The 13,244-nt window shown below is 42.3% G+C and overlaps 1 protein-coding gene across 1 annotated transcript in view; it reads left to right on the plus strand.

Annotated features, from left to right (window-relative positions):
• Positions 1-13,244, plus strand: part of TTLL11 (tubulin tyrosine ligase like 11) — a 137,261-nt gene that overhangs the window by 46,644 nt on the left and 77,373 nt on the right. Inside the window, exons 5-6 of the mRNA XM_075905425.2 lie at positions 1,727-1,822; positions 2,348-2,466. Coding sequence (XP_075761540.2) covers positions 1,727-1,822; positions 2,348-2,466 — 215 coding nt within the window. The remainder of the gene's footprint in view (positions 1-1,726; positions 1,823-2,347; positions 2,467-13,244) is intronic.

The raw sequence follows: 13,244 nt of genomic DNA on the forward strand, positions 1-13,244 counted from the left end.
GTGGGATTTTTTGCTGGTTTTGTTTTATTTTTTTCATAAGAGAGGAAAAGGAAGAAAGATGAGTCATGCAATGTCCAGCCTCACAAATGACCTTTGCAGAACTGTAATTCAGGCAGGTCTCACCAGAAAACCGTGACAGGCTATGATTATATTAGCGAAACTCTATCATTAAAGTGGAGATGACCACTGAAGCAGCAATTTACCAATTAGTGTCTAAATCCACAATAAAATGCTCTACGGATAACTACACTTCAGACATTTTTGTTTTTGTTTCTCTCTCCACAAAAAAGAGCCTCTGAGTAGTGGCAAATCTATATTCTGGCCACACACAAAACTAGATGAGTCTACAGTAAATTGGTTTCCATTGCAGGAGGGTGGTAGATTTTCACCTACCTTAATGATCTCTGTAAAGTCTGTGTATTGTGCTAGCAGCCTCAGGAAGGGAGAGGCTTAGGTTTTTGTGTAGCACCTAAAAAACTGGAATGCATTGGAGAAATTGGAGGCCAGGACAGTCACTTTTCCATTTTTCTTTAAACAAGATCTGCAAAAATCACATAGTGGCTAAAGGCAAGCAAGTCGTGTCTTCAGCAGGACATTTGCAAAGGTTGTGCAGATATTGTGTTTAGTATGCTACAGAGAGCTCATGCAAGGAAAGATGACCACGCCAAAGAAATCCCTGTAGAACTCAAAGCCCTAGCCACTAAATGCCATGCACACACTGAGGAAGAGAAACAGCCCCTGTCCCAAAGAGTTTACAGCCTAAACAAACAAGACACATGAAGTGCAGAAGAAAGGATGGGAGAAAATAATTAAGCTAATATTTCCAAGTGGGGAAGTGAGACAAGAAGAGCATAAGTGATTTGCTTAAAGCCATGCAGGATGGCTGTGGCAGTGCTAAGAACTTAACGCTGATCTGAATCCCACTCAAATGCCTTAACCTTTCCAATCATTCTTCTTCTTATTACCACATGGTAGCCTGTCCACGAAGGTAGAGATTTAAAAGATCCTTATTAAAATGTTTTGTGGGAATGGAATTTTGCATGTCCCTACTCTGGAGAAGTGCGTCCCCAAAGATAAGGCGAAAACAAAGTTTAGGTCAGCGGTGGGCAATCATTTCTAAAGGGGGGGTCGCTTCATAATTTCTGAAGTAGCTCCAGGCCGCCCTGGAAGGGGCGGGCCCCAGAGACTTCTTGTGCTCCCCTGCCCACAGATCCTGATTTGCCCCCCACCCCTTGCAACCTAGAGAGAACCGCCAGTTGTTTTAAAACAGTTGGTCGTACCCTCTAGGCGTCACAGTGGGAGGAATCTTTACGTGCTCCCCCGCCCCCAGGCCCTGATTGGCCAGGGGACAGGGGAAGCACACAAAGTCCCTCATCTCTGCCCCCGCCCTGTCCCTTACCCTTGCCCCCTGTTTTAAAACAGCTGGCAGTTTCCTCTAGTGCCAAGTGCCCCTGGCGAGAGAGGAGACTTCACATGCTCCCCTGTCCCCAGGTTTAGATTGATCTGAGGATGGGGGGGTGGCAGGGCGGCGGCGGGCTGGATCCATCAGCTTGGTGGGCCGGATCCAGCCCGCGGAGGCTGTCTTGCCCCTCCCCGATTTAGGTAATCGTGTTGAATAGCTGGATGGGAGAGAAGTCCCTGTAGTCAGATGATGGTACATAATGATGTGTGAAATTCTCTAAAAGAAATTGCAGAGAGTGAAAGTAACGTGTTGCGTTATGCACAGATTTTAGGATTTGACATTCTCCTAATGAAAAATTTGAAGCCTGTGTTACTTGAAGTAAATGCAAACCCCAGCATGAGAATAGAACATGAGCAAGAGGTAAGACCTTCACGCCTGACGTGATATTAGAATGTAATTGTTTGGAGTTTGGGTTTTTTTGGTCTTTTTGTGTTTTTGAAAGATGGGAGCTGTCTGCTAATATGAAACCTGTAAGGGTTTTTGTAATTTTCAGCTTTGCAATCATTGCTAATCTGATACTCTTGAAACATGACTTATTGAAATTGTGAAACCTCTCTATCATCTCTGTCAGAAATGTACTTATTCACCATCCCTGGCAGTTGAGTTAATTGTATTTTGGTTAATATTAACCATTTTTTCATGTTTGTGTATATAAATGGTAACATTGATGACAATGATCCTTTTTTCAATGTATTTAGGTGATGTGACTAAAATTTCCATAGTATCATTTTGTATGATAACAGATAAATATACAATGACAGACCATAGAACACTTTGGTAAAGAATAAAAATTAAGACCTAAGGGATATGAATAAGACTTGAGCAGCAATGTACTAAATAAGCAACAGTTCTCTATTGAACAGTTGTATTCTTTACAAATTAAAGCTTTCTCCAGGAGTGTTTGAAAATGTCCCAAGTCCTGTTGATGAAGAAATAAAAGTATCTGTCATCCGAGATACCCTTCGTCTAATGGACCCGCACAAAAAGAAGAATAAAGATACGCAGTGAGTATATTGACTTGACTTCTGTTTGTTAGCAGTGCCTAATCCTAATAGTAATGCTCAAAAGCTTTTGGATTTTAAAACCTTGCTTTTCTAAAGTCCTACAGTGTGATCTAATGAGATCAGATTCTAGCTTCCTGTGCATAGCTCCTTACTGCATACTCATAACAGTTTTTGAGCATTTTTATTCTAATAACTTGATCTAACTTTAGTGCCAGTGATCCAGTAATCCATTCTTACTGTTGCATAAGTTTGGTTCCCAAGTATCATTTTTGACTCCCAAAGTTCAGATTTTGTATATTTATTTGTTTCGAAAGGCACTCAATCCTCTCTTGACAAATGACTTGCCTTGTCTGAGCTGAAATATGTAGAAACTGCATGCAAAAATTGTTCCCTTCTTCTGTGATGATAAATAATAATCACTCAAAAGCACAATTGTAACTAGTGATAGTCACCATTCTAAAGTTGGAGCTTATCTGGGAACGAGTGTTTACACTAAAGGAGCATAACACAGCCTGTACAGAAGTGCCTCTGATGGCACAAGATTAAGAAGAGGAAGCAGAAATGCTTTCTGTTTTAATGAAACACCTTGTTTTTAAGCAATCTCTTGGAGCCAAGAAAGAGGAAAATGGTGTTTCATTAGGAGCAGTTGCCTAGAAGTCTGTCTCTACTCTAAAATGTCTGCCTTGTTCTCCTCTTGTCACTTAGCAGTGAGCTTAAATTGATTCTTCATATTCTATGATGAGTTCAAGGACTGTTTTGCTATTCTTGCATTGAAAGAAAGAGCAGGAAAAATAGAATTGTGTATATGTAGGGTTTTTGTATATATAGCAGGAAAGTTTTATCTTCTGATTGCTAAGGAGTATACAATCAAGGCATGATTTTTGACAAAATCAGCTAATTTATTTTCAAGTGCAGTATTTTTACATTTATTTGTGGGGGCAGCTAGTATACATGCTGGGTGATTACTAGCAATCTCACTCTGATCTTAACTGTATTTAATTTTAACCCTTAGTAAGAGTATTTCAACACTGAGAACTGAAAACTGGTTCATATTCTCCATTCCTGTAATTAAATTGTCTCCTTTATATTTATCCAGCCATTCATTATTCCATGCATTCATTAATGATATTTAAATATGGGATAGAAGATGCACCATATGGTTACAAATAAGGAAGTTAGTGAAGAACTCCAATATGTGCTTGGAATGCTCACTCAGTTGAGCATCTTTTATGGCACATTTTCACTGCAAAATAATTTATAATAGGCTTATCCTGTGACGAGAGAAACCAGTGTCTCCTCTCAGCATGAATTCATCAGTGACATAGCTTTTCTCAGGATAATCAGGTTACAGATGATCTTGTTACTGGGTATCTTGGTATCATCAGCACAAGACAGTCTTGTTCCTTGCTTCTTAGGGAGGCTTTTTCCCATGTCTGAGCTGCGTTCTTAGTATGTGTTATATGTTTGTCTGGATGGATAGCAATTCAGGTGCAATAGCTCCTCTTGCCTCCAGACAAGATTAATCTCTCCTCTTCGTAAATACTATCTCTGGTACTGGGGATGGCATGCCCCTCTCGGAGCATCTCCTCCAGGAAGATTCACTCAGGGGTTCAGATTCTCACTGAAAACGGCTAGTTTGGTTTAAAGACTAACCAAACTTTTGGAGTCATGCTAGCGTGCATGGAAAGAAATCCGGTGCCTAGTGGGGAATGGGAGTTCCTCTAAAAGTTGAACCAAATTATTCTTGAAACCTTCAGGGACATAAAAGTGGTTGCCTGGGTGGAGAGTCTGTTTCAAGTTCAGTGGCCTGATTCTTATCACCAACACCAATTTTATACCAGGGTAATGACATTGGACTGTGCAGAACTCCTATGATAAGACTGAATCACTAACTCAGGGGTGACCAACCCACTAAACGAAGAAAGTCGAAACAGCAGCAGAAAAAATGCCACGAGCAGCACCGGATGGCTTCCTTGCCCCAGTGAGCTCCGGGGGCCGGGGACTGGGGACCGTTTCTAAGGGCGGCTTCATGAGCCAAGGGGGAGGCTTCACGAGCTGCACTATAAGGGGGGAAGAGCTGCCCCTGCACTAACTTCTCTGGGTTGTTCTCTTAGCACGTTTTATAGCATTTTCATTTTGGGCCTCTCTTTTCCTGTTTCAGTTGGGTTTCAGTGAGTGCTAAAATGTGTCTTTTGTTTTCCCCTTTCTACACACATTCCTTCTGTGCAAGGGTCCAGTTCAAAGATTATAGCTAACTAACCAGTTAAAAACACAAAGGACTAAACAAAATATTATATTTATCCATCATAGTATTATTGCTATTCTAGTTTGCATTGACTGCATGGTTATAACTGAATCAGGCCCATTAAGACGAGAAAAATAATTTAAAGAAGTTGTATTTTGAAAACCAACCATGCATCAAACATCCTCCAGTTAATTTTTGCTGATAAGCTGCAAATGGACATTGATTGAAATAAAGTTTAGCAGCGTATGTAACACTGTTTGAACACATGAGGAAAATTGAGAAAGAATTCACAAGCTGCAAATGAATGGCATCTTAGACAGGTGACTTTCCTACTTTGAGGATGGATTTCATTTCCCTCTAATTATCTTGTAGATTAAAATAAATGAAGCATCAAAATGAAAGTGAGTTTTAGAAATCACCCAAAGCACTTCATTATCAGGCAAAATTAATAGGTCAGATGTATTCTGTAGTTTAATTTTTTCTTTGGTTTTTACTCTTTATGGAGCTTTGATTTTTTTCATTCCCCTATGAAGTGTTATATATTACATTGAAAGTGCAAGTTAAGCAAAATGAAAGCCGCGCATTTATTATGCTGTACATCTGATTTTCTCCAGCAACATTCTGAGCCTTCAGAACCACTAAGAGCCAATCATTATTTTGGCAATGCCAGTAGTAAGTAATTAAAAATCTACAGCAATACAGACCAGTTCAAGTGAATACACTAAATGCATCCGTAGACTATGTATTTGCTATGTATACTGAATTATACATTTGCTTTGCATTATAGCTCTTCAGAGTCTGAGCCCTAGGCCTGCAAATACTTATTTATCTGCCTAATTTTTATTTCTAAAAGTAGAACCACTTGTATTTAAATTTAAGGATATGCTTAAGTGTTTGCATGGTCGGGAGTGCCATATCATACTGAATGATACAGAACAAGAGTTCTTTTAGCCTGTACATGTCGATGGGCTATGCGTATTTGGGAGGTGTGTCTGGAGCTGGAAAGGAGGCATGAGATTCCCGTTGCCTGCAGGATGTTCCTGCCTAGCATTGCCAGATAATGAGTAGAAATTAATGCTCTTCTTTGCTGCATTAACTCCCTCCTTGTGTCTGTATTCCCTGTTAAAAGCCAGTTCCCTGCAGAGGAACCAGTCATAGGAAAATTTCCTGAGAGATCTGTTTGTGCGAGAGGTATACTGGTCTGAGGGTGCAGAATCTACAAGGTTGGAGCTTCCTGTCTCAGCCTCTTCAACACCTGAGAATTCAGCGGCAACTCCACTGGGTTCACCTTGGGAAGCAGGGATATAAAATCCTGTTTAACTGGTTAACCAGTCAAAGGTAGTGTTTGACCGGTTAACTGATTAAAGGGGGGATGGGTAGGCGACTGCTCCAGCTCAGCTGGACTGTAGCACACCCCACCCCCCAACTGCAGGCAGGGTCTGCTCCAGCCCTGGGGGACCTAGCGGGGGGTCATTCTGCCAACTCTGCGCAGGGTTGCTGGCTCCCAGCCTACACAGTCTGGGTGGGAGCAGCCCTGCGCAGGGCCAGAAGTAGCAGCCTCACGCGGAAGCCAGGAGGGCTAGAGCAGCCATTCACCTGCAGCTGGCCACAGGTGGGGGCTGCTTCCAGGTACTGGTTAACCATTACCAGGTAAGCATCACGATGCTTAGCAGGTAACCAGTTAACAGGTTACCCGTTCACATCCCTATTGGGAAGTTTCCTTCAATATACTCTGTAACTCTAGCTAGTATATGCCGTTCTTTGCTCAGTAGTTTACAGACACGAGAGGAGGATTGCACTTATGTGAACCAAAGCAAAAGGCAGCTATCCAAACATGTCTCAGATTCTGACAAGCCGAAATTTAGGTTTTCTTCTCGCCTTAGTTTTCATTTCCAGGCCTAATTCTCCATTCTTTAGGCACTCAGAAGCCTTTAAAGCCGGTTCTTCCTAGCACTGTCTCTGCAGTTGGGGGCAGGGGGGAAGGGACACAAGGGAGGCAGAGGTATAGCGGGGGGACCAGGCGTGATCCAGGAATCAACTGGTTCCCAGCTCGCACCCGGTCCCAGACACCACTCCTCTACCTTTTAAATGTATTAAGAGCCGTCAGCTGATTCCTGGTTCGTGCCTGGTCCCCCTGCTATGCCTCTGCCTTTTAAATGTATTAAGAGCTTCGCAGCTCTTAATACATTTAAAAGGCAGAGCTACTGCAGGGTTAGCTCCCTAGGCTGGGAGCTAACCCCGCTGCGGCTCAGCAGTTTCCCCCCTTATCGACTAATCGAGTAGTTGATGGAAATTCCTTGATTAGCCGATTGAGCACAGTTTAACATCCCTTGTATCCCTGTGAGTTCCATTTTGTGTGGTAGTGTTGTTTTTAAAGCTATTAAAGCTTGAAAGGATCATTGTGTTCTAGTCTGATGTGCTGCAGAACATCAGCCATGGAATCTTACCCAGTAATTTTGGCATCAACAAACCCAGTATCTTGGGCCATATTTGTTCGTAGGAGAGCCTATGTTTGAAACTCTTGACCAATCTTCTGAACTGAATCACTGAAGATTGTCTCTTTTCTTGCTGCATGAATATTTACTGAATGAATGGCTAACACATGTCCTCCTAATTTCTGATTTGACCCTTTATGCACTTCTGATTTCAGAACCACATTAGAAAGAAGCGTGTTTCCCAGGTTTCATTTATTAACTTGCAACTGTAGTTATTTTGCTCCCAAATTTAAGGTGCGCTGAAAACCTTCATCTCAGCCTCATCAGTAGCCTGTGTTCTAGTGTCATCTCAGGAGTGTATTTTCTTACCAAGATGACTGGGAAATTGAATGTAAAATAAAAAGACTCATGTCCCTCTTGGTGGTCATGGTTAGCTTAAAGAGGCATCGTCAAGAGTGATAGCCTTGTGATGCAATATTAGTCTTTTAAAGCTCGAGATGTAAAGTGTATTGTGTTATACAGGTTGAACCTCTCTAGTCTGGCATCCTTGGATCCTGACCATTGCCGAACCAGAAAATTTGCCATACCACAGGTGATCAATATTACCAACACTTCCACTGTTTATTGGGCTCTGAGAAGACATTTAAGGGCATATTAGAGCTAAATAAAAGCACAGAACACTGAGAACCAGGACTGGCGGCTGTAAACAAACTTTATGGGACAGCGAGAAACTTGGCCACACCCATAATAAGTGGACATCCGGCTAACAAACATCATGGTGGACCACGTATGTTGCCGGACTGGAGAGTGCCGGACTAGAGAGGTTCAACCTGTATTACAATGTTTCCTACAGTTAAATTTGCTCTGAGTTTGCTCTTTGTGGTTCACATGCATTTCATAACTTTTTGAGGCGGGCAGAGTGAGAAATTTGATTTAAAGGAAATGTGAACAATTAAATGGATGGTCTAATGATGCTAAGCAATACTGAAGTAAATCAACTTTGCTCATGTAAACAGAAGTTTAATTAAGATAATCACTGAAGCAAATGATTGTTCAGATTGTGCCTCCAATTGAAAATCTGTTTCAAAAGGTTTCACAGAACTTTTTTTTGGTACCTATTTTTAAGCATTTGTAGCAGCAATAATAAAACATGTAAATTAAAATGTTTAATAGCCATTTCTTAACTTTAAACACCTTATTCCTTTTCAGAGAAGCTTTAGATTTAAGGAGGAGAGTGTATTCTTTTACCAGACTTAAATGTGGATAGCATACTACATACTCTCAATTAAATGCGAGATGTAGCTAGTTTGAGTGGTGTTTAATTGGTAGCCATGTATATCATTTAGAGTGTGTGTATGCTCTAAATATCTTTTGAAAATCATTCATATTATCTTAGTTTATTCCTTCTAGCACTGATGATTTGCTTCCCTGTTGTGTCGGAAGGAAATGTTTGAATCTTGGCTTATTAATGCTAATTAGCCTGCAGAAAATAAGAGAATTCTTTTTCAGAAAATGGTTGCTATTCTAATAACCCAGGGCACATCTACACAGCAGGGCAAAAGTCAAATTAAGCTCCACAATTTGAGCTACGTTAATTGCGTAGCTGAAGTCGAAATAGCTTAATACAGCTTTTGGTGTTGTCTGCACAGCAGGAAGCCAAAGGAAGACCACTCTTCCTTCAACTTCCCTTACTCCTTGTGAAATGAAGGTCACAGGAGTTGGAGTAAGAAGTCCTCCAGCCTGACATTATTTTGAAATAACGGCTTGCTGTGTAGACGCTTGCTTTGTTATTTCGGAATAACATCAGTTATTTTGAAATAATGCTGCTGTGTAGACATGCCCCTGTTGTTATAGTGATTGTTTAAATCTTGGTGTTTCTTATGGGTCCCATTATGATCATATGGAGTTATGTGATGATTCTGGAATAAGCTGAATGTTTGCTACATGGCTCAAGAGTTACACTGAGCATTCTGTACTTCTCAAATCGAAATCATGCACAGTGTAATGGGACATGGGTTGTTAGCAGTGTGTATTCACAATTATTTCATATGTAGAATCATAGAATCATAGGACTGGAAGGGACCTCAAGAGGTCATCGAGTCCAGCCCCCCGCCCTCAAGGCAGGACCAAGCTCCATCTACACCATCCCTGACAGATGTCTATCTAACCTGTTCTTAAATATCTCCAGAGAGGGAGATTCCACCACCTCCCTGGGCAATTTATTCCAATATTTGACCACCCTGACAGTTAGGAATTTTTTCCTAATGTCCAATCTAAACCTCCCCTGCTGCACTTTAAGCCCATTACTCCTTGTCCTGTCCTCAGAAACCAAGAGGAACAAATTTTCTCCTTCCTCCTTGTGACACCCTTTTAGATATTTGAAATCCGCTATCATGTCCCCCTTTAATCTTCTTTTTTCCAAACTAAACAAGCCCAGTTCATGAAGCCTGGCTTCATAGGTCATGTTCTCTAGACCTTTAATCATTCTTGTCGCTCTTCTCTGTATCCTTTCCAATTTCTCCACATCTTTCTTGAAATGTGGCGCCCAGAACTGGACACAGTACTCCAGCTGAGGCCTAACTAGTGCAGAGTAGAGCGGCAGAATGACTTCACGAGTTTTGCTTACAACACGCCTGTTGATACAACCTAGAATCATATTTGCTTTTTTTGCAACAGCATCACACTGCATTCCCGTGTTGCTTGCCTATATTCATCCTTTATTCATCCATGTATTATTATTAAAGCTATCACCTGGTCATGGAATGATTGTCATCAAAAAGATGTTGGTGCGAATCCACAAGTAATATATGCCTTTTATTCTGCACTGACATCCCTAGTGATGATAACAGAATAGAAACATTTTACAAACAAAGTGAAATTTAATCTTGGCTGTTACAAAAATGATCAGTTTATCATGTTTGCAAAACCAGGGGGTCATCACCTGGTGTGATCTTGCTGTGCTATTGTTCATCTGTATTGCTTCTAAAGTGTTCATTTTTTAGAACAGACAATTCCAGGTCTTTTCCATTTTGAGTTCGGCTTTGATGTTTATTTGCGTTACTGTGGCTGATTTACTTTCTTGCAAGTTACCTAGTACTGAATGCTTGCTTCTCCCCTTTGACTATGCGGCTCTAGCAAGTGACAGATGAGATTAACTATTCTGCTCAGGATGGTCCACAATGGGATGTCTCGCAATTTCTTTACAAGAGCAATATGCAAGCATTAGTTGGCACCACAGCATTCAGAGAGACCAACTATAATTCTAATCTGTATCAAGATTCAGTTTAACAGGGTGTAGCTACCTAGGAAGGAAAATTTAGTTAAGGACTTTCAGAAACTCCTGCACAGAAGAATAAGAAAACTGATCTTTGCTTCCTCCTTCTCCTTCCCCTGGAAAGGTCACACATCTGCCCCACTCTGACAACTGCTGATATGGAGCAAAACTAGTGGGCTGTGGGTTGGGAAGAACGCAATATGCAGCAGTGGCTGAGTATGAAGGAATGAAATAACATTCTTTGTATTCTTGCTCCATCTCTGGAAGGTCTAATTCTGCAAGTTGAGCTGTGAGCCATTATTAGAGAGCTCTAAACCTTCCTACTACTGTACTTGGTTGAGTTGCTTACTATTGCTGCTAATACCTAGAAGCTGTGAATCAAATAGGCCTCTGGTATTTGCATTTACATTTTAAAGAAGCAATAGATCACCTAGATTACTGCATTTGGATTATTTTCAGATGCTTTTTAGTCAGCTTCACATCTTCCCCTCCCCAATGCGCCCAAGTCCCGTTTAAAGAGAACACAGAAATATGGACTGTGTAATGGTGTTTCTAAATATTTATGAAAATAAAAACATTAGTTCTTGCCATTGACTAATGATTTTATCTTATTGTACGTATTTCAGAGATTATGAATATAACCAGGTGGCCACTCCCTGGTGCCCCTTCCTGGTTGCGGGTACCGTGCATCTGTTTCCCCCTTCTTCCGGGATTCTTAAACAGAATTACACAAAAATCATCCAATCTCAACCATTCTTGGAGTCTTGTTTCTTTAGTAGCACAGATTTCCAAAAAGCAACCACTGAGCCGAACCTTCCACTTAGCAGGGCACAGCCTCTCCTCCTGGAGGCACTGTCCTTTCTGGCTACCTGCCTTTCCCTGCAGCTTCACTCTGCAGTTCCTCCTCTCACCCGGTGTGACGTAGTGTGGGTACCTTGCTGGTTGCTAGGCTTGGGTTGTGAGTGACCTCCACTGGCTGCAGCACGGCCCAGCAGGGCAGGGGATGAGTCATTATGCAAGGGGGCTTCGAACCTGTCTGACGAGTTATCTCCCAGGGAGAGGAACAATGGGAAGAAGGGGAGTGGAGCCCTGGCTGGGGGCAGGACTGGAAGTGAGGTAGGTAGGTTTCTGGCTGGTATCATGGAGGAAGTAGCCTAGGCAACGGGCTGGGATTTAGGGGCCCAGGCTCCCCCATCTCAAGGGGGGCTGAGGCATCCTAGGCCCGGTTCCTGTGACCAGATTACATCTGTGCTGTGCTGTATCCTGGAGAAGCAATAAACACCCTCTATTCTACTGGCTGGTGGAGTCGGTCCATGCCATTCTGGGGGTGCAGGAGATGGGAAAACCCCAATGCGCCGTCACACCCGGCTATCACAAAACACCTTCTCCTTTGACCCTTTCCATCCCACGTGCAGGCCCACCCCGTTAATTGGTTCCACTGGGAGCACCAGCTCTGGCACAGAAGTGCTAGATCTCTTCCAGGGTACTGTGATCTGGGTGGGTGTCAGAGCCTCACTGCATACATGTGTGGAGAATGTGAGGATGACAGCTGTAAAAGCAAAAGCGGCAAGGAGTCCTGTGGCACCTTATAGACTAACTGAAGTGTAGGAGCATAAGCTTTCGTGGGCAAAGACCCACTTCGTCAGATGCATGTCATGCATCTGACAAAGTGGGTCTTTGCCCACGAAAACGTATGCTCCTACACTTCAGTTAGTCTATAAGGTGCCACAGGACTCCTCGCCGCTTTTGCAGATTCAGACTAACACGGCTACCCCTCTGATAGCTGTAAAAGCAGTGTTTTCTGAGGAGAAACTCTGCGACCTCATTTGTTCTGCAATTCGGTTGTAAATTGGTTTATTTTAGTGTCTGCTTATGCGGGTAAAGGTACCATTGCTTGCAGTGATTTTATTTTTACCATGGCTAGTGTCTTCTTTTTCATGTATTTTATTTTGGAGTCTGTTTGGTGCTCACAAATAAAGCAGTGTAACACTGCCTATTATACTGCTTAGAAAAGAAGACACTAAGGAGGGATATGATAGAGGTCTATAAAATCACGACTGGTGTGGAAAAAAGTTATTTACTTATTCCCACAATATAAAAACTAAGGGTCACCAAATGAAATTAATAGGCAGTAGGTTTAAAACAAACCAAAGGCAGTTTTTCTTCAGTTAGCACACAGTCAATCTGTGGAACTCCTTGCCAGAGGATGTTGTGAAGACTAGGACTTTACCAGGGTTCAGAAAAGAGCTAGGATTCATGGAGGTTAGGTCCATCAATGGCTATTAGCCAGGATGGGTAGGAATGGTGTCCCTAGCCTCTGTTTGTCTGGAAATGGATGACAGGAGAGGGATTACGTGAGAATTACCTGTTGTGTTCCCTCCTTCTGTGGCATCTGGTATTGGCCAATGTCGGCAGACAAGATATTGGGCTAGTTGGTCTGACTTAGTATGGCCATTATGATGTTCTTATGCCTGGAGGCAGGCATGGTGTGTGGGAGGGATAGGATCTTAAACTTTCCTAACCAGCACCACTGCTAAGGCATCATGTGAACTGGTAGTTTTTTCTCCCCTGTTATCCCAGTGTATGCAAAGCTTGGCCTACTGCAGTTCCTGTCATTCTAGTCAGAGTTCTTCCACAGCTCTCAAGAGTGCCTTGAATCCTGACATGCAGCACTTCTTCTACTCTTGGACTTCTCCTGTGCAGAGCAAGTTGGATTATGCCGTGATTTGGTGATGCTCATAAAAGGGGACTGAACAGAGACACACAGAGCTCATTCTCATTTATTCCTAACTAACACATTTACCCGGCCCAACGGGGGGCCGTG

This window comes from Pelodiscus sinensis, chromosome 23 (assembly GCF_052426305.1).
Source record: "Pelodiscus sinensis isolate ZL-2025 chromosome 23, ASM5242630v1, whole genome shotgun sequence".
Classification (NCBI taxonomy): domain Eukaryota; kingdom Metazoa; phylum Chordata; order Testudines; family Trionychidae; genus Pelodiscus; species Pelodiscus sinensis.